General features: G+C 34.6%; 1 protein-coding gene across 1 annotated transcript; it reads right to left on the bottom strand.

The window, feature by feature from the left end:
* Positions 1-13182: 13182 nt before the first annotated feature.
* On the bottom strand, positions 13183-17342 carry LOC120263686 (DNA topoisomerase 3-beta-like). The gene is made up of 6 exons (XM_039271653.1): positions 17302-17342; positions 17161-17217; positions 15652-15755; positions 14910-15003; positions 14113-14212; positions 13183-13567 (listed from the first exon to the last, which is right to left on the bottom strand). Exons 1-6 carry the CDS (start codon positions 17320-17322, stop codon positions 13320-13322), a joined length of 624 nt encoding a protein of 207 aa, XP_039127587.1. The 5' UTR covers positions 17323-17342; the 3' UTR covers positions 13183-13319.
* Positions 17343-26634: the final 9292 nt, after the last annotated feature.

Below are 26634 nucleotides of genomic sequence, written 5' to 3'. Positions count from 1 at the left end.
TCAGTTATAATGGTTAATCAAAGCAACAGAGCGTTTTTCCAGGACAAGTAGCTATCCAGACTATTGTTATTCCCTAATGAAGAAAGCGTACCTCAGTAGTACGACTTGATCTGCACAAGTTTCAGTTTTCAAACACAATCTACAAGTAATTGCTACTCCTATGAAGAAATAGGAAATGCTGACTCACTATCAAAAATTCCTCACCACTCATGTTGCGAGGTACTATCAATATTAAATATTGTTTTTTTAAATGAAAAAATAATGGATTTTAAATAAAAAATAAAGAGCCTTCTCATGTCATAAAGAAAAATATTTTATATTAAAATTAAAACTCCACAAGGATTATTAAACTAAATTGACTAATTTCTAGAGGGCATTAAATAAACTTACCTAGATAGCTATTGGCTATAATAAAAATTATACTTATTTTATGCTAACATGGAAGAAATTTTGTACCTTAATCTATGCACATTTGAAAATCAATAACGACAAAATAGCCACTAATTATTTAGATAAAACAATGTCCTCACCACCATAGTTAGTTCACAATCAGTTGCCGTGACCTGCCCGGCAATGACCCGCCAAGTGCAGAGCTGGGTCACTGAGTTCGGACCGGGTCGAATCTGTAGGTTGACCGTCAATAATAAAATATAAAAAAATATTATAATAATTAATACAATTAGTAAATAAGTAATATTGGAAGTTATAAATTATAATATAAAACTACCCAAACTTACATTTAAATTGATAACAACTTTATATGTGAGTGTTTTCTAATTATGCTCCATTTATTTTACTAATATTTGCAAACTTAATATATTAATATATAATTATCGAACTTCTCTGCATTATTTAATTATTTTGTTTGTGGCATTTTTGATTTCTGTTAAATAAATAAGTAAAATTTAATCTCACTAATTCTTTTATATCCTCAAATTGAGTTTTATTTCGCTTTTGAAATTCTTATATATATTTAATTAAAAATACTTTTATTTTATATTTTATAATAATAAATTACACTCATTTATTGTTTTATAATAAATTTAAATTTTTAGAAAGTATGTACATAAATATTATTAATAGATTTTATTTTTAAAATGTTAATTTTTGTTGGTATGTTTATGATATATATATATATATATTGTAATTCTATTTATTGATTATAAATTATAAATTAATATTGATAAATATACACGTTTTTGTGGTTTTTAATGAGATAATAATGATAAATTATTAAATATTGTATTAAATATCAGGGATTCGATTGACCCCGGACTCGTCAACCTGGCTTCACTTTAGTTGAACCGCCTGGTCACCCGGTTAACACTCGATTTTTTCATACCCGCTCATCGAGTACTACATCGGCTATATGGCTGTCTCCCGCTTTTTCTTGTTGAACCAGCTGGGCCATTTGGGCGGCCTCGATAACCTTGCTCTACAATAACACCCTAAAGTCAAGGAAGCGGAGAGATTGGGCAACCCTTACAAAAAGAACAAAACGTGTGCAGGGTTTATTTGTACTTTAGAAGGCAGGGCTTTGATTTTTGGGAGTGTGTCGCATGTGTCTGAAACTCATGGAATTATGGGTCAAGAGCTTCTACAGGCATGCTTTTATTAGCATCCATTTCCAGTTTTGTATTCCATTCAAAACTAAAAACTTAAGAAAACAAATTTGGTGACACATTTATGTCTCCTTTTCCCGCAATTTTAGAAGTTGACCAAACGGGGATCTGAAGAAAATAGGAGCTCAAGTTTTCTAAGTTCAGTTGTTAAGCAAGCCACTTTACACATTTTCTCCCTAATTTAAAAATATGTTCATATATATATTAGTAAACCTTATCCTGCCACTTATATTGCCTTGCATTCAGCTAATTGATTTTAAAAAGTTTAGTTTCTCCATCTATAAACTTAAGATTTGAGTTGAATCAACCACCAAGTAATAAATTTTTGGTTTGCACTCTACATGGTATCACAGAAAAGTGATTAGGTCATTTGCAAGTGCAGCTAAGAAATCGTGTACAAAATTAACTAATAGTCATATATTGGTTAATTTAATAAATTAGGGCTTTATATACATAATTTTGGGGTTTTCTTCCCTATCAGCTTAAAAATTTTAGGTTGGATCACTGCTAGGCAATATAAGTTTGTTATGCATCTAACATTAATAAAAGCTACATATTTAAATTATATGCTTATGAAGGCCAGAAGTTTAACACTCATAATTAACACTCTTGGATCTAATGAGGTTTCTTTTATTTCAAATAAAACTTTTTTCTTATTTTAACTGTAAAAAAATTGGAGGAGAAATTTTGTGTTATATATGGTGATCTTCCCTCCCGTATCCTTATTTGACCTTTGTGTTGGCCATGCATTTTTATTCATTTGTGAACTGGTACTCTTTAAAATAATACTATACATATATATATATGAACCAGTATGACAAAACCTACAAAATGAGTAATTGTGGATATGGCAATATAAAAATCATATTTACAAACCATTGTTAATCGAGTATATAAGCAAATATCTAAAATTAAATGTTTCTTGCGGATATTTCATTTAAATATTGATCATAAGGGTATACAAACAAAAATGTATCCGTTGTATGTGTACATAATCAAATATGGCTAATAGATATAACCAAATTTTAATATGACAACTATTATCGTAAATAACATATTATATCAATAATCTTACACCAACTGGTTGTTTTTAATGATAATATATTAAAATCATATGTGGTTTAAGTATTTTGTAGGAAATGCATCTTCTTGTTTTCATCTTGAAAACTTATTCTCTAACATAATCTAATCAAGAATGCTTTTAAAAATCAGAAAAATAAAAGCATTTTTAAGAATGAGATATTGGAAATCATTTCAAAACAATCAGAGCCTAAGTATTGGAAAGCACTAGTTACCTGTCATATGAATCATTAGTGCCTGTTGTCTCAATCAGTGCATAAAATTTATCCAATGAGGATGGGAGGATTGTGAACTCCTCAAGTTTATACAAAACTTGATTCGGCCAAGTAAAAAGAGAAAACAAGATGAGAACTATTTTGAAAGCCTATAAAATCTAACTCTTGTGTGACATGTCCTCCATCTGGTTAAAATTAAGAGATTGATAAGAATGCTCATCATACAAACAAGAAATAGGTTGGTTCAATAATAGTACGAGGACATGTTTCGTTGGGGTTTAAGAATGTCGTGGTTAGAATATTTTTCAAATTTTGATTAGAAGGAAAAGGTTTTATTGGGATCACCAAAGTTTAGCTTAATTAATATTATTACAAATATTTTCAAAATTAAAACTGAATATAATGAATCTTTATTAATATTAATAACTTCTAAAAATAACTATTGAATATGTTTATTTTTAAAGATTAAATTTTACAGATTTATAAGTTATCCCCAAGCTATTTGGTTAGGGAATAGTACTTTCATCCCTTGATCAAATATGGTACAAGAGCTTCATTTTGTAGCCAACATAATTAATAATCATATAGGAAGTTAATATCAGGATCAAGGAACCATTCATATTTTATCATAGAAAAAGATTTCACAAATAGCTTATAATGATGGTATGTAACAATGTCCTAAAAGATTCATGTACTAAAGAAAAATTTTAAATGAGACAATAGGATGGCCTGAAATAAATAAATATATAAATAAATAAATAGACAATTGACGAGATGTTGCGAACTAGTGGATAAAGTCAGCGGCAAGCCACTCGCAAACAAGAGAGCCAAATAGAGAGCCAAATAAAACTTACAATATAATCATGATGCTTAGAATTTAATATTAATCACTTCTTGTGAGGATTGCCAAGACTCCAAACTTAATATTTAGAGATTCAAGTAGTAGAAAAGTTTGTTTGAAAAATGTCCTTTTTGCTTGAAAGTATAATTAATGTCATATGAAGTTAAACAGAAGGGATTCCTCTTTAGTAAGCTATGCACAAATGAGACACATAACTGACTATGGGAGGGTCCATATCATAAGTTATTTTACACATGTACCAGTACAACAATTATTTTTAGTTTTGTCATCCAACCTTTGTTAGGATTATACCCTCAAATGTCAACGAGGATACTTGCATTAGAGCATTTTTGATTTACATTATACATTGTTAGAATTATTGGCTAGGCATTTATTTTAATGTTCATATAAATCTTCGTGATAGTATTCTTTTAATTAGTTTTAACATTATAGTCCCAGCGTGGTTAAACTTTCTTTAACATTCTTTATAGAGCAGCTACTAGAAGGGTTTAGTACTTATACACCTCTAAATAGTTTGAGAAATTAGATAACTTTAATTGGGGTGTTAAAGATTAGTTAGGGATTCCAGTATGTCAGCGGCTACTTGGGATAAAAGACTAGCAGAAGAACAGTCATGAGATAGAGGGAAGATAAGCTAATAAATACTGATCGAATTGATGTATTCGCATGACCCCAAAATAATCCAATCACATGGATTCTACTTTTGACCGTCAACACCATGTGGTTGTTACTTATGACTGCTATGATAACTTTAAACCTCGAGATATTTACCCTTGAAACTTTCAACCGAACCGTGGGCTTTCAAGTGTCGGTCAAGTGAAAGTAGCTTGTGAATGATCACTTAAGGAAAATTCTTCTTAGAAGCAATTCAGTTAGTATCCTAAGTGAAGTTTATAGGTGAGGATTTAGAAGACTTTTAGACAAGGTAATCAAACTAATCTGGGCAAGGCATGAAGTAATTTGATAATCACTCACTAAGGGAAGTTACTCGGTATGTCTCGAGCTTAGGAGAGCTGGACAAATTATCATGGCTCAGCATCCGGTTGGGGACATAAGAAAGGACTTTGGCATTTATGGTTATTATAATTCAGAAAGCGTCCTGCAATGTGATCTGGCCCATTCATGATCAATCACAACGTACGAGGCCAGACCGGGCAGCATGCCCTCTATGTCTTTGGTATCGCCCTAATGCTAATTGAAATGAAACTCAAAAGAGTCACAATTAAAGGAATTAAGAATCAATCTTATTTTGAGGAAAGTACGCTATTCAGAGTTTATCTAAACTTTAAATTTTGATTAAAGTTAGAGGTGTTGAATAATTAATCAAAACTATATAACTTCAATACAAAGTAATTTTAGCTGCTTTACGACTCGTATTTCTATTATGACTCAATAGAATAATATTACCTCATGCTCTTATAAAGTTTATATAACATTGACTCTTAACCCCATCAATCAACTATACCTCTAACGAGAACTCTTCCCACTCTTCTAATACCCATTTGAAAGGAAGAAGTCGCTTTCCTGAATTGTATGTGATCCGCAGGCTATGATTTTATTCGAACTAGAAGATCAAACGATCCAGGAACAAATATGCACATCAAAAGAAATAGATTTAGAAATCGAAGGTAATTTCTAGACCTACTTTTAATTAAATTAATTAAATTATGGTGTTTAAATTAATTAGTTGATATCACAATTTTATTTTTGCCCGCATGCTTATGATTGTTTTGTACACCAAGCTATATTTCTAACCACCATCTAAAAATTACTGGCCTTTTTTATTTGTTATTTCAGTAATATTTTATAAAACAAAGCATGAAGGGTTAGGTCATAAAAATGGACATCAATAAAGAAATATTAAATAAAAAATATTATTAAATATATTGAAGAAAAAGATGAGAAATTTAAATTGGAAACCCCATGGTCTCTATATGGCTCCTCCATAGCTTAACAAACAAACAAGGGATAAAAAAGCGGATAGAAACAATAAACCCATCCCTTCTCGGACATTTGAAGATAAAATCAGATTCACAATTTAAAATAACATATAGTCACAATTAAGCTCAAGTAAGCTACCAATATGACTTAAAGAAGCAGGTTATCAAAGAAATTCATGGTCTACTCCAAAGTGAACGTAAGCGAATCAAAATGAGATATCAATATATTCTTTCAAATTAAAAAGTTCAAACTATATGAATAGACATAATCTAATTTTGAGTAAATCACGGGAGACCAACCCCAGGCATTCCCTAACTTGAACGAGATTGACAAAGGTGAAAACAATGCGCTAAAAACTAGATAAATTAGTAAACCACAACAAATTTTCATTTCCTAACCAATGGGTTAAAGTTTTTTATGAAAGAACAAAAATACTAAGGGGCAAGCTTGAATTGCTTCAAAGATGAGAATGCAAACTGCCATGGATTGTCCAAACTCAAAAATCTCATTATAATCCCGAACAAAATGAAATTTCATTACTTGTCTTATTTGCGGTGGATATTAACATATCATCTCATTTGTAGGTCATTTTATCCATAGTGTAAAGCTCAAAGATCATATTCTACATTGTGTGTTATTATTCTTTTTTTAAAAGATATCAGATTGGAACTTTTTTTTTTTTTTGGAGAAAGAGCTAAGAGTCAATTTATTGAATAAAAGGAAAAAAACAAAGCTAGAATGGCAAACCAAGAAGCAAAACAAGACAAACAAACACACTAACAAACCAGAATAAGATAAATACAAATAATCAAAAACAGAAAAATTAGAAATTAAAAACCAAAAATCTGAAAATAATTTCATGATCCAGCAGGGGCAAGTCTCGGCCGGAGAGGAAAAAGGCAGAGAAGATGATTGTTGCTACTACGTGAGAAGCAAGACCCGTGCGAGGAGCATTCGGGAGGGAGGGATGAAGACCAAGGAGGATTTCGAGCAAGGTAGAAGAAAGTGGTTGAGGACGAGAGATATCATGATCAACACGCCCAACCCAGTGATTCCGACCAAGCAGTGAGTTGGAGAGAAGGCGAGGACAACAATGTAATATCGCTTGATGTCAAATTGCCGGTCAAGAGAAGATCGATGGCAGAGTTGGAGAGCTTTGATGGATGCCTAAGGCGGGATTCGAGGAGAAAGTGCGACAACCTTTGCACAAAATGGAATAAAAGTATAGTTGGAGCAGAAGAAGCCCAACCTACCTATTTTAGAGTTATGCATGTGCAGAAAGCAAAGAAGAGATAAGTCCATTGATGTGAGAGAAGTTATTTAATAGGAGCTTCGGCCAGTGTGAGAAGAATTCTCTGAGAAAACTCGAGAACATGGGCGGCGACTTTAGAAGCGATGAGATTAAAGCTTGGAGTCACATTGCTAAAAATAGCATCTGCTTGAGCTTTCCAAATAAAGCCAAATACAAGCCGCAATGTGATACTTAGTATAGATAGAATAATTATACTCGTGAAGCCAGCGACCCGGTAATAGGATGCGGGAATGATATATGAGTACTGATGGTGTTGATTAAGCATATTCCACAACTGGGTCCAACGACAATCAAGGAAAATAAGGATCAATAGATTCATACTCGATTTTGCAAAACACACACGGAGATCTAGGGCGGATATGTTGATCTTGTTCAGGAAATCGGTGGTAGAGATTTTTACCGTACGATAGGCCAAATAAAATGTTTCACCCTTGCGCAACACTTTAGCTTCCAAAGTTTTTGTCCAACCATACCACTCGGAGGTTCTAGCGGAATGAAGGTTCAAGTGATGGTAGATAGTAGAAGAGATTCATTAGATGGTGAGGAAACCGGACCCAAAAATTATCACTAGAATAATCGGTGCAAAGTTGGGATCGAAAGGACCGAGGAGATCACCAAAGATTAAAGCAAGAAGACTTTTGATTCCAATGGTCATTAACGATAAGCTTTCAATAAACCCAACATCATTAGATACTAATGTCCATATTCAAGAGAAAGTAGGTTTGAAAGCTAGAGGAACATCAAATAAACAAGGATCAAGCATGTAAATGAAGTTTTGGATTGGATTAAAGAAATTCTTAATCCAAGAGTTATGTTTCGAATCATGGCCGCATCTGACGTGATGCCACGAAGATCCAGAGCAAGCATTACTAGGAATAGTCATCGCCCGGAGATTCAAAGCAACCATACTTATGTCGGACAATGTTGACCCAAAAAATGCTATCCGAATTAAGATACTTGAAAACATTTTTCGCCATAAGAGAAATCTTAGCATGAAACGAGGTTAGCGAAGACCTAAGCCCCCACGATTTATTATCGGTGATACGACTCGATTCCATCTGCATGGATGCCCTTTCCATTGCCCCCTTTGAACCAAAAAATCATCGACAAAGCTTAGTGATTTCGTGAAGGATCGAATCGGAGACAGGATAGGCGGAAAAGAATATAGTTTGGGATTGAAAGAATAGTGGAATTAATCAGAATGGATTTGGGCGCTAGAGGATAATTTATAAGTTTTTCCAACGAGGAGCACGTGAGTCTTGATTTTATCAATCAATGGTTTGTAAGAATGGACACTAATCTTCTTAGGAGAAATGAGAAACCTAAATAAGAGAAGGGAAAGTGGGCTTGAGAGAGAAGCCGATAATGGAACAAATCACGGGACGAACCCCTTTATTAAAACCAAGAAGGAAGATAGATATGAGTTTTTGGAACTGTTGGGGACGTTGGCGAGTTAATCGGTTTATAAATAGAAAGGCAAAGATTGATATTACGAGCCACTGACACTAGTAGCTCGAGTTACTAATATGATATCATCTGCGAACATCAAATGGTTGAAATTGGGAGTGAAGATTCGGTCGAAAACCGGGGATCAAGTTGATAGAAAGGACACGATTCAAAAATAGCGGAGAAATTTTGGGCAAGCTAGAATAAAAAGATAAGAAGATAGGGGATCTCCTCGATCGAATTCCCTAGAAGAGGAAAACCAAGGAGAGGGAGTTCCATTCTACAAGAATAGAGAAAGAAGAAGAAGTAAAAGTAGCTCGAATCCAAGAAATCCACGATCGTGGAAATTCATTTTAGTGAGGAGTAGCAAGAATGCGACTCAGGTTAATAGTATCATAGGCTTTTTCGATATCAAGTTTAACTATCATCCTAGGGGACTAGAAAGGTCGATCTCGAGAGAGAATGAACCACCTCCTGAACAGCTATAGCATTATCAAAGGCACCTCTGTCCGAGATAAACCCGACATTTGCTCTCTACTTATAAGCATAGGGAGAAGCAGGCTTGAGGTCGATTCGAGAGGACCTTTGAAATGATTTTATAACAAACATTGCAAAGCGAGATGGGACGATAATCCGAAACCGACCTAGTGATTGGAGTGTTTAGGGACAAAGAGTGATATAGGTTCTACCCCAAGAGGGAGGGAGACGAGAAGTATGGAAAAAGGTGTTTGATAGCATCAACGATGTAATCACTCTACATCATCCCAAAAACCGAGAAAAATTCGATGTGAAACCATCGGGACCGGGACTTACGAGGAGATCGAGAAGAGCAAGAAAGATTTCTTCTTTAGATACTTCCAGAATAAGGTGCAATACGGTCTCGATAGAAACGAAGGAGATCATCGAGGCAAAAGCATGGATGAGTATATGTAAGTTGTCATTGGTGCAGAATCGTTGCAGATCCAAAGAGGTTAGAATAAAAAGTCACAAAGGCTCGCTCAATACTCGAATGGTAGAATAAAGCGCTACGAGAAGAGTCCATAATCCGAGAGATAGTTGTGGTGAGTGAATGCGGGCAGCTGATGGAAAAAGTCGTATTTTTATCACCATCGCTAACCCGAGAAGGCGAGCACGTCTGGGCCCACTTAATAGACATTTACGTCGAATCATCGACAAGTCTAGCATCTTCGGCTTGACAAATGAGATGGGAAACAAGATTGTCATCAAAGCTTTCTAAAATGGAAATATTAGTCTCGATCGATGGAGATCCCCTGTCAAGAGAGATTAGCTGGTTTTCTTCCAAATATTAAGTTTAAATCGATACGGGATAAAAAGATGTGTCGAGTACATGGAGGGAGTTACCATGAGGAAGGAGATAGAAGGGCATCGCGAAGTAGCATTATGGCAACCAACAAAATCCAACCAATAGTTTTCAAATCTGAGATAAGATAGCGTTTAGAAGAGTCGTGAGGAAGAAATAGATAAGGCAAAGAGGAGAATGATCCAAAAAACGCGAGAAAGATGACGAAGAGATAGTTTTTAAAATAGGAAATCAATCGAGGGTTAACAATGCAGACGATCAAGTCGTACCTACTCGCCATGCGAGACCTATCTGATTGTTACACCAAGTAAAAGGGATCCGGAGCTATTGAGATCGAATAAATTGATTATTATTGATAAAACCACTGAGAAGCTTTTGCGAGAATAATAATGGAAACGACGCCTTTATGCTCTACACGGAGACAAAAATAGTTGAAATCTCAATAATAAGTCAAGGGAGACGAAGAGAAGAGATTTTTAGAAAGCTCATACCAAAGCGAACCTATGGGAAGACGCCTCCCGATTAGAATTATAAACAACTGAGATAATAACATTAGATAAAAAGTTGGAGGGATATCACTGGATGAAGGACTCACGAGAAATAAGCGATAGAATATGATGACCCAAACCTTTTTCCAAACGAACACAACTATACCACCGAGAGAACCCTTCGAGAGGAGGATGGCCCACTCCAAGATTTGGAGAGTCTAGAGCAAAACTTACCAACACGAACAGAGTTTGCTCTGGTTTCCACAAGACAAAGGATAGCTAGGTCATTTTGACGAAGAAATCTAAAAGTCGTGCGTAGGGTTTCGGGAAGAGACCCCGTACCAATTCCATAGGAAGTATTTTTATGTACTCATCAAAACTAGGGAAATAGAAGACAACTCACGAAGGAAAGGATAAGAGGAAATCAATGGATACTGGAACCACCCAGTTCCAAACGCCCACTCTTTTGGGATTCTAGATCAGGAGTGGCCCCGCGCACAAGAGCAACACGTCGGGCTTCTTCCTGGTACTGGTCCAAGGTCATGTGGTCGTCAGGCTCATTTTCTTCCGACATCTGGTCATCAGAAGCATCAGAAGACACAGCATCCTGTTCAGAGTCTTCATCCATAGAACCATCATCAAGAGCAGCTGAAATCTGAGAAACAAGTTTCGAGTGCTCTGGATTAGGACTAGGAGGGTTGATGGAAGGGTTTGCAGAGGAAGAGGTCAAAAGAGCGGGAGGGAGAGGGATGCCGACGAGTCAACATCTCTTTAGCAGTGTGAGTGGGAGTTCTGGGTAGAGTGTCAGGGGGTGGGTTCTCCAAAGTGGAATGTGAGATGACAGGAGAGGGCAGCACAGTGGAAGTAGAAGGGTCCCGAGGAGTCTCGGGATGGAGCGTGTTAGGTCCCAAGGCGAATTGATAAAGCAAACGGAGGGATCAACGATGTCGCGTAAGGGCGGGTCGAGAGAACAGCTGTTCTCAGATCGGGAGTCGTGCAACGGGCTGGAGAGGGACGCCGCCCACTCGAACCGCAGCCGCCACTGTAACACGGAACAGAACTCCTGGGACGAGCGGTCATCGTTACCGGAGCGGCCGCCGCTCCAACGCTCAGCTAGTGCGAGCAGCACCACCGCCACGGAACGGGGCTGCGGGCGAGAAACGAGAAGCTAAGGACCGAAGCCGAATCACCATGTAATTATCAGGGAACAAACAAAGCACCGCCACGCGCTAACCAAGAGAAGTGGACAGAGATCTCGACGGAAAGTGCAGAGATCCATGGGAAGGAGATCAAGATCTAACTCCTCCTCTCAAGATTTCGAGAGGGTCAGAGACTTTGGCCTTCCCGTTACATCGGATTCCGATCGCAGGAGCTAGAGCTATGGCCAATCACTCCACGGGGAGTAGCAAAAAGGTTGGAAGACGCTCATATCGAACCACAACAAAGACATCGATGGATATCATCTCCAAGCCAAAAACCCTTGCCGAGTGGATCGAAAGATCCAGTCTCAAGGCAAATTCTAGCTATTTGGTTCGGGTAAGAGGAGAGTGAGTTCATCGATTTTCGAAGCCTTCCAAGATGATCGAAACGGTTTCAAGGGTAGTCACCACCCGCATTCAATTGGAAAGATTATGAAGTTGGATCCGATTGCTGCGCAGAGTCGCCCTTGGTGAAAGAAAGGTTCGGGCAAGTGGGCCCTAGGAGATAGGCGCAAGATAATACCATTGATGGTCCAGGGGACCTTCGGAGAGAAGGCGCCATGAAGACATTATCATTAGCACAACGAATAAGGATGAAGCCATCTGGGTAAATCCGAGATCGAACTTCCCCGATGTTCTCCCCATTTCTTCAAGAGAAAGGTTTTCACTTGTTCAAACAGAGGAGGTTTTACCAAAAAACTTGCCAAAGAGCGAGTGTTGGAAACGAGGCGAGCCTCGATTCAAGGTATCATTGTCCAGCTTTTAATGAAAATCGAAGTAGATTCTTTTGAGTTTGTTGAGAATCGCAGGATTGTGCTGGGGAGAGGTTTCTTGGGTGGAGGTAACCTTGGAGGCAATTTGAGCTCCAGATGGAGGGAGGGATGGGATGGAGGGAGGTCGATTATGGTCCCCTGCCATGGCAAGAGGGGAAACAAAGAACTGGAGAAACTCGAGAAGCTCAGAGGAAGCTTAGAGATTTGTTGGAAGAGGAATGGAATGACTCTCGAGCATCTCCCCCTATATCATTATTCTTTTTAGCTCTATAGAAGGATTTTCATGCAAGAGCTGCTAAAAATTGGTTGAAAAGTGAAAATATCACTTCTCTTTTGATTGTTAGTTTGACATTTGTTCTACATCAGATACTTTGTCAAGTTACAAATTTTATTCCTCAAAATCCTACTCACAAGTTTTCCAAAAATTAAAGTTTCTATCTTTAACATCCATCCCATGCCACAGCAGCTCCTTAACAGGTCCAATCAGTCCATCTCATGCAAACTCTTTAAGAGTGCAAAGTTGGAACCAGTTGACCACAGCCATTTTATGAATTATATAACTTGAGATGTGTTGCATGGTTGAACAAGTTATGGAGCTGTTGCGTCAATTTCAGAAAAGAATCTTTAGCGTAAGTTTGTGAATCAATCTATCCATCCGCATTCATACTGATGTTCTGGTCGTACAGTATACATGTTTACTCCGCTACTAATTGTTGCGTCACTTGATCTTCAATTCTTTATACAATTTAAACCAGGATGTGCAAAAAAATCATAGATTAAGGAAAATGAAAATATTTTTGAAATTTGAAACCAAATGCGGTAGGAGACCAAGTTAGAAATTTTCACAATATGCTGTACTTTGTAAGCAAAATTCAATCAAAGGGAACGGAAATATTGAGAACAATGCCAATGACCTACACCACACTATATATATACATATTGAACAAGATAATTTGAAACAAAGACACCCCTTCCTAATCCTTCTTAATACCATGGTAGATTGGAATTAAAAAAATAAATAATAGAAAGGAGAATGTGGGACAGGAAGAGAAAAGTTATCTTACGAAATGACTCTTGAATCAAGATTTCCATATTTCCCTTGGAAATAACGCGTCTGAAATCGTGTGAAGGCCACTCCAACCTTTAAATCAATCTCCTGTCGTGCATCTACAGCTAGAGCTTCATCTTTGTTTGGTTTAACAGGATTGCTCAAGGCATTTAAAATATCCTTTTCAGTCACAGATGAAAATCGAGCACGAAAAATCCTCACTCCACACTCGGTTTCAGGTATTCCAGTGCATTCGATAACTGTATTTATCATGAAAAGCATTCATATTAAACAATTATGTTCAGTCAGAAATTCAGTCTTAAAACCACATCAAGAGAACAAAAATAAGCATCCCTTTAGTCCTAAATGACACTAGGAATAAATCAAGGAGACTACCTACTGTTAATCAAAGTATTTCAATCCAATCACACACGTCTGGCATTGTTGAATAAGATCTTTTCTTGATTGTCTCAACTGTCCCTTTTGGCATGGACATTTTTGCCTTAAGAAAATTTCTTTTGACCACAACTTCGAAATCGACTCAAAACAACCAAAATGTAATACATATTTATTTACATAAATTACCCTTTATAAATCAGAAATTCCGATACAAAACTAAGAAATTCCACTTAGGTTCAAAATTTTGATGATTCTGGTAAAAAGATATGCAACTTTTTGCAGGCACATTTTACACTTAAAGTTGTTTGCAATCACTGCCCCATCACACGTATGGTCAACAAACATTACCCATTGACTATTACTAGGTTGTTTTTTTGTTACAAACAAAAAAAGCCATATATTATACCTTCAAAGCAGATATTTTCACCTTCACGATCACAATCCAACCATAGTACCAAATAGCCACAACCTCTAGCCTCTTGAGACAAATGCCGACGTATATGTGCCTTCAAATGATTTTACAAGAATGGATTAAGTAGAAGTATCAAAGAAAAAATTCTGAAACAGCATAAACAATTTCAAGTAAAAAAATCATACAAAAAAAAAAGGAATTCTTTTCTAAAAGACATACAACACCCATCAAGGACCTAGGACTAATATGAAACTTCAATGTTCATCGCAGGTTACAAACAAAATATAGGCATAACAAGTTTCTGAAGTACATAAGGTTATCAAATAGCCCAAAAAAAAATGTATTTTGAAAATTTCTTAACGATTAACCAAAATGTCAAAAAAGTGGATGAGAAATAAAAAATAAACCTAGAATATAATCCCTTATTAAAATAAAAAATTTGAGATATCTGATATGAGCCTTTTTACAACTATAAAAATTAAAGCATGTATATGTAATCAAGGCCTTATTGAAAGAGCCAATTTATAATTGATCAAGCTTGAGCTAACCAAAACTTGAGCTAAACACAAACAGCTTGGCTCATTTGACAGCCCTTAATCTCAGTGCTTCCATTGCAACAGCTCAATCAAATAACAGATATAATAATTGACAGCAGAAATATTTTCCATTATGGTCAAAATTGTCATAAATATAAAGGGTACAGTTTCTAATTGGAGTAACAAATACAGATGGCTCATATGTTGTTCTCATTAGAAATTAGAAGTCCTGAAGTGACAAGGACAGAAGAATACCTTCGGGTTTGATTCAGACTTTAACACTGGCGCCTGGAAAAGATCCATAGGATCAGTTACTTCCCAATTTTGATATGATGGTGGAAAATCCAAACTGTCAACATTTCATAAGAAACAACTTTAAGAAATGCATTGTCTAATCCACTAAATATTATGCAACAAGTTCCTTGTATGTGGATTAGGCAATCAACAGAATATCTAAAAAATAAACACTGAATCATCCAAGTGGCATCTAGTTCACATAAAACACATCGTTTTCTTTTCACTTAAGTAAGCAATATATTATGATACATAGACCAATATTAGATAAAACAATAATTTATTAACACAATACCATATTGACCAGAATATGCCGTAGTGACATTTAAAAAGTCTAGCGAGAATAATTATTTAGGGTCGATATTTGCTGATGGGTAAAGTTCCTAAAATTAAGGTTTAAATTATATTTGTGCCAAGCTCAGGCTAAAATAGAATACAAGGTAATAGCTACAAACTACCACAGAAGTTTTTGGGAAGAATAAAAAAAAGTAAACACTCACTTTTGTTACATTATATGCTCCAATATAAGTAATTCAAGCAAAAATTCAGTTTGCTAACCTAGTTAGAGACATGGAGGTAGTGCATAAGAAAAAGTAATCTTGTGGAATATCTACCTTTTCAATTTGGATAACTATACAAACGTTAAGGTGCATAAACAACAATAATCAGTTCACTTGAAAAAGAAAAACAAAAATCAAGCAACCTGAAAACATGTCCAATCACAGATGTCACTTTGTAATGTACATCAAATCCCATAAATGTCCCATCAAACTCATGAACATCGGTACTGCTTTTGCGTGAAGACATCTAGATGAAAATCAAGTAGAAAAGTGATGAGCATTAAAATCCAAGAAAGATATATGTATATATAGATAGATACAGACACACATGCATATACATGCACACTATCAAGAATCACCCATTTGCCGATGGCATTAAGATGAGGCTCAAAATTGTGATTGTTCATGGAATTAGAACTATAGAAGTACAAAGGAAAACATTAAAAAAATAAATAATAGTGAGATTTATGTGTATTTTACAAATGATGCTAAATGTCATAAATTCCTCTTAAATTTTCACCAATAAATGCTGGAATGAGCTTAAATACTTACTAAAAAGAAATGTGGAATTCTAAATGCAACATAATCACAAATTTTCACAATCATCAATTACACAGAGGTGAAAATCTTGAGTAATGAAATTGGAGGTGAAAAATAAGAAAACACAAAAAGAGTTAGACAGGAGAGTTTGATTGTTCCTTAGATTTTAGCAAACCCGTTATTCCTAAAATAAATTCTTATTCCTAACGCTATACATGATGTACATAGCATGTATTGATTTGTACCAATCTGCAATGAATGATGCCGAGTATAGAATCTCAATGCAGTGGTAGAAAATGCTGAATACGCAGAACATTTCAGTTGCAACTGTTGTACCAAAAGAGAAATATATGCTGCTTAATCAAGCAAACCACAAGTAATTAACAGTTATTCTCACTCATTGTGTATAAATAAACCATTGAGAAATGCACTTTATGTAGTTAACCACTCGCTTTTCACTTCTTAAATTATTCAAAAAGCAAAATGTGAGCAAAACCTCCACAGCACAGTCATTATTAAGAGGGATAAGAAGAGTGAAATTATTTTTTTATCTATCCAATCTTCATTATCAACACTAATATATTTTCACCCTAATTCGAGTTAGAAGATTTGTCATTTTACACCGTCTTACAAAACTGAACACGTTTGTACTTTATCAGCCAGCAAAACCACATGCAGGTCTTTCTGGATCCAGGAATAGAAAATAAGCAAAAAAGTAAGTTTCCTAGACTTTCTAAACTATATCATTTCCTCCATTATCTATGTCCAGATCTCTCTCCTTCATTTTGATCCTTTCCTCTATTTTCCCTCGACCTTTGCATAATGCACCTCCAAACAGTAAAATGTCAGAAATCTCCAAAACACACAGTTAGTAGTTACCAAGTGCATTAAGAACAAAATCTCATTTTTAGGCAAAGCAACGTACCCTAAAGAACATATCATGCCTTGATCATCGTTCTTCAAATCCAATAACCATACAAGAATCCCAAAATCCTACCGAAAAAAGGGTATTCTTCTAGCGCATTCAAACAATGAAACCCATAACAAAGATAACCAAGAATCCAACACAAAGGGATATTGATAAAGATGAATTCCACTTCCAGGACACTCACCCGCCCGCCTGCCAGTGCCGACGCAATAGAGAGCGCGATACTGGGCTTCTCCGCCACCTACCAAAGAGAGATTCACATGAGAACAAGAGTGAGATAGAGGGAGAGAAGTGAGGGATGGAAAAAGGCAGTGATGATACTCACCATCAAGACCTTGGGCGCCATTGAAGCGCAGCACCGAGCCGTTGGAAGTTGAGAATGGAGAGCAAGGGCGAAGAAGAAGCGCTATAAGCGGATCCTCCCTGTTATCGGATCCAAACCCGACCCGATAATTAACGGGTTCGGATCTCAATTCTCAAATCATTGAACCATTTCCATGTTAATTACAATTTACATTGTATTTAATTCAATTTTCTTGCTTTATTTTTTTATTGAGAAAAAGTTTAAAATGAGTTCTTTTTTTTATTGAAACTATATATTATGAATATCACTACAATTAATGTACCACGGTATATTTTTTTATCATTTTGTAAGAAAAAAATCAGTTTAAAAAATAAAATAATTCTTTTATTTTTGCCGACAACTTTATATATTTTTCTAATTTATTTGATTAAGAAAAAAAATATTACTTTTCGATTGAATGCCTCAAAGCAATCCCACCAACTCTTTTAAATAAAATTTAATTATTCTTATAAATGTTATTATAGATATTAAGAAATATCTTTTTTTTTTTTACTAGAAAAGTGAGTTTTAAATTTTACAATATTTAATCATTACTATATTATTAGTGTTAATTAATTTAATTACAATTTGGCTTAATATTTTTTTTTTTAATCTCAAACACGAGTTTAAATTTCCTACTAAAAGCTTACATGAACTCAATTTCAAAATTAAACATCTAAGAGTTATCCCACTATCATTTTTCACAAAAATTAATTATTTAAAAAATATTGTTTAATTTTTTTTCTATATTTAATAATATAAAATTTATTATTACTTTGTTAGAAATTTTGGTTACTTAAACGGATGATTTTTGAAATCAAATTCTTATATTTACTGCTGAAAAAACACAAAATAGGAGGAATATACCTCTTTAAAAGAATTTCAAATTTTGATCTCTCATAGTTCATAGTTCTAAGAAACTCGGAAAAGTTTGAGTCATTTAGGAGATTGATTTTGAATTTATATATATATATATATAATATTCTTTGGACAAATAGAGATCTAATTTTTCATAAAGTTCTTGGTGTTTTGTTCCAACTAATGCAAATAATTTTAAATATATATATATATATATATATTTTAAGAAGGAAGGTAGGTAGAATTGTAATACCCTGAACCTTTGGATAATTACTGGAAAAATATATTCAGGGTATTACTACAGTTGCAGTAATATTTTTGTACAGAGTAATTTTGGTGAGAAACCCAAGCGGAAAGAACAAGGACTTAAATGTAAAAGTTTTTAAAAAAAAATTTTGGGTTAAAAAATAAATGAAAAGGATGGACATGAAATGTTTATGGAAACCGAGGACTGAAAAGTAAGATGGAAGGGATCTTTTAAAAAAATGTTGTGTTATAACCTGGGGACCGTTGGGTAATTTGAAAGGACCTTTTGAGAATACTATTTCATAATTCAGGGATCATTGGTGAGTTTTTCAGGGACTGTTTTGTAAGAAAATATATTTGGAGGGATTGAAAGTGAATTTCGGCTGAAAATGTAATTTAGAGGAAAAATCTAGGGTTTGAGAAATTGTTCATCTTCTTCTCCATCTTTGTGCTCACGATGAACTTGAGAAGAAAAAAATAAAATAAAAAAATGAAGAAATGAGGAGAAAAAAATGGGAGATTTGAGGTGGGGATGGGAGATCACGGGAGGGAGCTCATGGGAGGGATGGTTTTAGTTGGTAAGAGCTTTTTCTTGGTGTATTTTTTTGATGAATGAGTGTATGTATGCATGTATATATGTGTATTTGATGGATTTGATGAAGATAATGATGGATTTGAGTAGGGAAAAAAACATGTTTAATGGTTATAGATGATTGTTCTTCAATTTGTGTTGAAAAAAATCATTGTATTTGTGATGAATCTAAACTTGAATGAAGGATGAGATTTTTCGGTTTCTTGTAGTGAATTCCTGTAGCACGGGATTAGGGTTTGGTTTTAGTTAATTAAGTTGATGATTATGATGATTAAGATGTTAATGATGATGGTTAGATTGGAATTGGTTGAGTTAGCCAAGTTGATTTGGTTGGATCAAACCAAGTTATAATTGATTTGGTTGAGTTGAATTGAATTGATTGAGTTGAGTTTGATTTGGTTTAACCAAGTTCATTTAATTGAATTGGAATTGGGTTTGGATGAGAATTGAATTGGTTGGGTTTGATTGAATTGATCTGGTCAGGGTTTGATTAAATCAAGTTGAGTGTGGTTGGACTTGAATGGTTTGGTTGAATTGAATTAGTTGAAGTTGATTTGGGTTTGGTTTGGATGTTGGGCTAAGGGTTTTGGGCTGAACCAAGTTGGTTCAATATATTTTGTATAAGAATTGAGTTGGTTCAAGGCTGATTGGTTTAATTAAACCTGGTTCAGTGAAATTGAGTTTGGTTCAGTGAATTTGAGCTTGGTTCAGTGGAATTGAGGATGGTTCAGGTTGGTCCAGAATGGTCTAGTCCAAATTGAGTTGGCTTAAGTGCAATTGGAGACCAATTTGATTATGCAAGGTCAGGTTTGAACCGATTGGAGTGAGTGGGCCCAATAGAGAGTTGATTATTATTTTTTTGTATTTTCTTTTGAGTTTAAATATGTTATTTATTTTTATTATTATTCTATTAGGTGTTGTTCAGTCTTGGGAGGGAGTTCCAGGTCTAGCAAGGAACCCAAGGACACCAGGTGAGTTGGTAGTGGCTATTATTTTAAATAAATAAATTATTATTATTATTTTGAAATAATTGTTTAATGGCTAGTATTTTGGAAATAAATGTTTAAGTATTTCATTTTATCATGTTTAATTGCGTATAAGGTCGAAATATACTTATATTTATTTTCCTACGATGTGCCATGATAACCGTATTGATACATCAGTTTTGTATAATTATACGTATTTGTGAATAGTGAAAATACATGTATATGTGATTTAATTATTCAATTCTTGTATTTATTTTTGATGGGTATATATGCTTTGATTTGGAGTGATTTGCGAAACCATGTGAGCATATTAAAGATGTTTTATCGGCATTGTTAGTAGAATTGGTTTTTCATTCACGGTATAGGAATGGTATACGTGGATCCGAGGACTTTCTTGGCATTATGCATTGTTATACTTTTTGGCATTGGCTTTTGTGGAAAATAATGGTTATTTCAGTGATGTGAATACTTGTCCCGGAAAAAGGATCACGTGTTATGATTTATCTGAGATGGTATTATTCTCGTATTTACTTGATGGTTTTGATGGTGACGGGCTAGGCCCGACCTCTGCGATGAGTGGGTCCCCACGACCCGACCTTTAGAGGTGGCGTGGTGGACTCGAGTATTGATTTTCTCGAGGGCCGGTTCGGTGGGAGGCGGAGGCCACGAGTCGGATATTCAGTCGGGTGGCCGGGGTCAGCGGCCGGTGAGCAGATGGGTCAGCGTTAAGGACATGAGTTCCTTGACGCCCTGAACTCAGCCGCGGCCACGGCGAAGGTTTAGAGAGTTTTCTAGACCATGTTATCTTTGGGTGAGTGTTGGGTATTGCGTTATTTTGAATTTGAAATTTATGTTATTTTTGAATTGTGATGAGGCGTGATCTTACAAAAATTTGTGTTTTTCGAGAAAAATCAATTGATGTTGATCTATGTTGAATTTATGTTTCAAAAGTTCTTTAAAGATTGTATTTTGCTAAAATTACAGTATTTTTGGAAAAAGTTGGAAAATTATTTGAGAAGTTGGTATTTATATACTATATATATCTTGTATTTAAGTATTTGAAATTATTAAAGCCCAGCTCTGAGCCAATTTGAATGTCTTTGTAGGCTGCGGGGAGCGAGGACCCTAGATTGCTGATCGACTATAGAGCTAGTCGGGGTTGAGTCCGGGGCTGCAGTGGGTCCCCACTTTCTTTATTTCTTGTCATTGGTGTTGTGATCTTATAGCGGTTGTACCCGCATAAATTTGAGTATTGTATTCATGATATTAATGTATTTGAACTCGTAGTTGGTGTAAAGTTGTAAATTGTGATTTGTAGGTCCGATTTTTGTTTTAAAAAGCAGTGTCGGGTTCGAGTTAAAAGGGAATTTTTAAGCGATGGGTGCCACATTTACCTCGATAGAAGGGAGTGGGTGTGACATCTTTTGGTATCGAGTCTGTAGGTTGAGATATCCCGGTTTGGTAGAGATCGCGGGTTTGTGATCCGAGCCTAAGTTTAGAAGTCGTGTCTCAGACTTAAAGGTTTAGTAGTGATTAGACGCAGTTAAGGAGCCCAATAGAAGTATTTAGAGTCTCCAGTCGGGTTAAAACCTAAGTTGCATGTTGGGATTGAGGGGCCCTGATAGTAGGTTTTGACATTTGAGACAAAGAGGTGAGTAGTGATCTTGTAGTCGGGGATCATGGGTTGAGATATTTGACTGAATTGTTTTTATCAGAAATGAGTTGACTTGAAGATGCCAAAGAAGTGTGTTTGGCATGTTGTTTGATGACCGATATATAGTGATTTGCGATGTGATTATTTACTATTAAGCATATTTGTAGCAAGAGAAACAAATCTTGGAACCGATGAAATGAAATTCGATGATATCAGATTGATGCATGCTAAGAAATTTCGAGGACGAAATTTTTTTAAGGAAGGATTATAATACTCGAACCTTTGGATAATTCTTGGAAAAATATATTCGGGGTATTACTACAGATTCGAGTAATATTTTTTTGTACAGAGTAATTTTGGTGAGAAACCCAAGCGGAAAGAACAAGGACTTAAATGTAAAAGTTTTTAAAAAAATTTTGGGTTAAAAAAATAAATGAAAAGGATGGACATGAAATGTTTATGGAAACCAGGGAGCTGAAAAGTAAGATGGAAGGGATCTTTTTAAAAAAATGTTGTGTTATAACCCATGGGGACCGTTGGGTAATTTGAAAGGGACCTTTTGAGAATACTATTTCATAATTCAGGGATCATTGGTGAGTTTTTCAGGGACTGTTTTGTAAGAAAATATATTTGGAGGGATTGAAAGTGAATTTCGGCTGAAAATGTAATTTAGAGGGAAAAAAATCTAGGGGTTTGAGAAATTGTTCATCTTCTTCTCCATCTTTGTGCTACTGATAACCGAGAAGAAAAAAATAAAATAAAAAAATGAAGAAATGAGGAGAAAAAAATGGGAGATTTGAGGTGGGGATGGGAGATCGCGGAGGGAGGCTCACGGGAGGGATGGTTTTAGTTGGTAAGAACTTTTCTTGGTGTATTTTTGATGAATGAGTGTATGTATGCATGTATATATGTGTATTTGATGGATTTGATGAAGATAATGATGGATTTGAGTAGGAAAAAAACGTGTTTAATGGTTATAGATGATTGTTGCTTCGATTTGTGTTGAAAAATCATTGTATTTGTGATGAATCTAAGCTTGAATGAAGGATGAGATTTTTCGGTTTCTTGTAGCTAATTCTTTGTAGCACCGGGATTAGGGTTTGGTTTAGTTAATTAAGTTGATGATTATGATGATTAAGATGTTAATGATGATGGTTAGATTGGAATTGGTTGAGTTAGCCAGAGTTGATTTGGTTGGATCAAACCAGAGTTATAATTGATTTGGTTGAGTTGAATTGAATTGATTGAGTTGAGTTTGATTTGGTTTAGCAAGTTCATTTAATTGAATTGGAATTGGGTTTTGGATGAGAATTGAATTGGTTGGGTTTGATTGAATTGATCCAGTGGGGGTTTGATTAAATCGAGTTGAGTGTGGTTGGACTTGAATGGTTTGGTTGAATTGAATTAGTTGAAGTTGATTTGGGTTTGGTTTTGGATGTTGGGACTAAGGGTTTTGGAGCTGAACCAAGTTGGTTCGATATATTTTTGTATAAAAATTGAGTTGGTTCAAGGCTGATTGGTTTAATTAAACCTGGTTCGAGTGAAATTGAGTTTGGTTCAGTGAATTTGAGCTTGGTTCAGTGGAATTGAGGATGGTTCGGGGTTGGTCGAGAATGAGTACGAGTCAAATTGAGTTGGGACTTAAGTGCAATTGGAGACCCGATTTGATTATCTGAGTCGGGGTTTGAACCGGATTGGAGTGAGTGGGCCCGATAGAGTTGATTATTATTTTTGTATTTTTCTTTTGAGTTTAAATATGTTATTTATTTTTTATTATTATTCTATTAGGTGTTGTTCGGTCTTGGGAGGGAGTTCAGGGTCTAGTGAGGAACCCGAGGACACGAGTGAGTTGGTAGTGGCTATTATTTTTAAATAAATAAATTATTATTATTATTTTGAAATAATTGTTTAATGGCTAGTATTTTGGAAATAAATGTTTAAGTATTTCATTTTATCATGTTTAATTAGCGTATAAAGATTCGAAATATACTTTATATTTATTTTTCCTACGATGTGCCATGATAACCTAGTATTGATACATCAGTTTTGTATAATTATACGTATTTGTGAATAGTGAAAATACATGTATATGTGATTTAATTATTCAATTCTTGTATTTATTTTTGATGGGTATATATGCTTTGATTTGGAGTGATTTGCGAAACCATGTAGCAGCGTATTAAAAGATGTTTTATCGGCATTGTTAGTAGAATTGGTTTTCATTCCGGTATAGGAATGGTATACGTGAATCTGAGGCTTTCTTGGCATTATGCGTTGTTATCTTTTGGCGTTGGGCACTATGGAAAATAATGGTTATTTCAGTGATGTGAATACTTGTCTCGGAAAAGGATCACGTGTTATGATTTATCACGGATGGTATTATTCTTTGTATTTACTTGATGGTTTTGATGGTGACGGGCTAAGGGCCCGACTCTGCGATAGTGGGTCCCCACGGGCCCGACCTTTAGAGGGTGGCGTGGTGGACTGAGTATTGATTTCTACGAGGGGCCGGTTCGGTGGGAGGCGGAGGCCACTGTGGATATTCATCGGAGTGGCAGGGGGTCAGCGGCCGGTGAGCCAGATGGGTCAGCGATGAGGGACGTGAGTTCCTTGGCTGGCTACGAACCTAGCCCGCGGCCAGGCGAAGGTTTAGAGAGTTTTCTGAACCATGTTATCTTTGGGTGAGTGTTGGGTATTGCGTTATTTTGAATTTGAAATTTATGTTATTTTTGAATTGTGATGAGGCGATGATCTTTACAAAAATTTGTGTTTTCGAGGAAAAATCGATTGATGTTGATCTATGTTGAATTTATGTTTCAAAAGTTCTTTTAAAGATTGTATTTTGCTAAAATTACGGTATTTTTGGAAAAGTTGGAAAAATTATTTGAGAAGTTGGTATTTATATACTATATATATCTTTGTATTTAAGTATTTTGAAATTATTAAGCACTCTGACCAAATGCTGAATGTCTTTGTAGGCTGCGAGGGAGCGGGACCCTAGATTGCACTGATCGACTATAGAGCTAGTCGAGGTTGAGTCGGGAGCTGCGAGTGGGTCCCCACTTTCTTTATTTCTCATCGTTGGTGTTGTGATCTTGTAGCGGTTATCCATGAAATTTGAGTTATTGTATTCATGATATTAATGTATTTGAGCACATGTAGTTGGTGTAAAGTTGTAAATTGTGATTTGTAGAGTCGATTTTGTTTAAAAGCGAGTGATCGGGTTTCAGGTTAAAAGGGAATTTTTAAGCGATGGGTCTAGCATTCACTCGAGTAGAAGGGGTGGGTGTGACAAGAATGGTCCAAAATTAAATTTGATTTAAGAACTAATAATTGATGGAAGGAGAACAAAACAAAGGATGATTACATATGATTGGTTCATGTCTGGCATGCGCCGCCGTTCTTTTTATTTATTAATAAAGCACTTGCACTTGTGCTTTTCAACTTTGTATTAATTGGCCCCTGGGAATAGTCTATGAAAGCAACAACTTGCTAACTAATCACTGCCAAAGTGCTTTGTTGCTTTCCCCAAGACTATATATGTTTCAAATTTATTTTATAAATTTACGTATTAATTTATATTTTACAACGGGACCATGTTTATGTTAACAAAATTCAAACCCAAACCAAACATTAAATAAATTAATAAATGAAATTATTTTCTGTGTTTGTCCATGTTTAATGTTTTTTTAATCAACCGATGGCCATTAGCTTCACTGGTAAAGATATTGGCGTAGAAATTGCTAGAAACATAAAGGAAGAAATTTTTGGAAAATTTTGTCATTTTTTAATGCTTAATTCATCCCATCAAATCTAATATGTAAAAAAAAAAATAAAAATAGTTGTAGCACCGATGAGTTCTACTTTTAGATTTTTGAGTTAAAGTGAAGCTTAAACCTTTAAAATTTAATTAATAACCGGAAGAGTTAATTTGAGCAAACCAACGAGGTGTGACAATAGTCTTTATAATACAATGAAGCTCCAATGAAATATATGTTACACTCACAAATTTAATTTTTTTGAAATTTCACATTAAAAAACAGTAAGTTGTAAGAAATCTCAATAAATTGTATTCTCATGTGCATCATCTTTTAAATTGAAAACTAACTATTCAAATTATTAATTAATAAAATTTAAATTTAGAGCATTATACTCACATATTTTAAAAATATTTATAACAAAAATTTTATTACTCAAATTTTAAATTCACTAAGCACAATAGTAATAATGTATCATTAATATGGTTTTAGATTGGCATCCATACCACCAATATATGTATTTGTTACTATATTATAGATTGAAGATGCTCACATGATCCATGTTCTTTCGTTGTTATTTTATTTTATTTATTTATTTTGTTCATGTGAGTGGTTGTGTTTGAGTTTTTTCCATAATTTTTTTTCTGACATATAAATATATATTTTGTTTGTTATAATAATAATAATAATAATAATAATAATAATAATAATAATAATAATAATAATAATAATAATAATAATAATAATAATAATAAAACACAGAGTAAGAGTAATATTAATTATACACTCAAATAGTTTGTCTCTTTCAAGAAAAATATGGTTTATCTATTGTGTCTAATAATTTTTTTATTTTTTATTTTTTTTTAAATGAATAAACCACTTTTATTAAAGAGCAAACTGAGAGACCACAAAACAACAACAGGGCTCAACGAGCAACAAAAGATCACAAGCAGTAGAGCAAAAAATCTTATAATTATATTGTATTTATTTATTTATTTTGGAAAGTGCATTATTTGTAATTTTTATTTATATATTTTTAATAAATATAGGGAAAATGATTATTTGTATTTAGGTTGGGTTTAAATCTTACTACACAAATTCTAGAGATAATTGGTGACTTTAATTCTTGTTTTAACTAATTAAAATTAAATTGTAAAATTTGTTTTGCTATAGAGTGAAGAGTAATCTCTAATTTTTTTTTAAATAAATAATTTATTTATT

This window comes from Dioscorea cayenensis, chromosome 1, assembly GCF_009730915.1.
Source record: "Dioscorea cayenensis subsp. rotundata cultivar TDr96_F1 chromosome 1, TDr96_F1_v2_PseudoChromosome.rev07_lg8_w22 25.fasta, whole genome shotgun sequence".
NCBI classification, from domain to species: Eukaryota; Viridiplantae; Streptophyta; class Magnoliopsida; order Dioscoreales; family Dioscoreaceae; genus Dioscorea; species Dioscorea cayenensis.
The sequence above is the reverse complement of the archived record's forward strand: the minus strand, read 5'-3'. Positions and strand labels throughout refer to the sequence as shown.

Excerpts from the sequence above, each read along its gene's own strand:
- LOC120263686 (XM_039271653.1), bottom strand. The coding sequence starts at position 17,322 with ATGGCGCCCAAGGTCTTGATG. Across the intron at positions 15,004-15,651 it reads GTGATTGGACATGTTTTCAG|TTTGGATTTTCCACCATCAT; the intron begins GTTGCTTGATTT and ends AAATGTTGACAG. Across the intron at positions 14,213-14,909 it reads AGTCTGAATCAAACCCGAAG|GCACATATACGTCGGCATTT; the intron begins GTATTCTTCTGT and ends AATCATTTGAAG.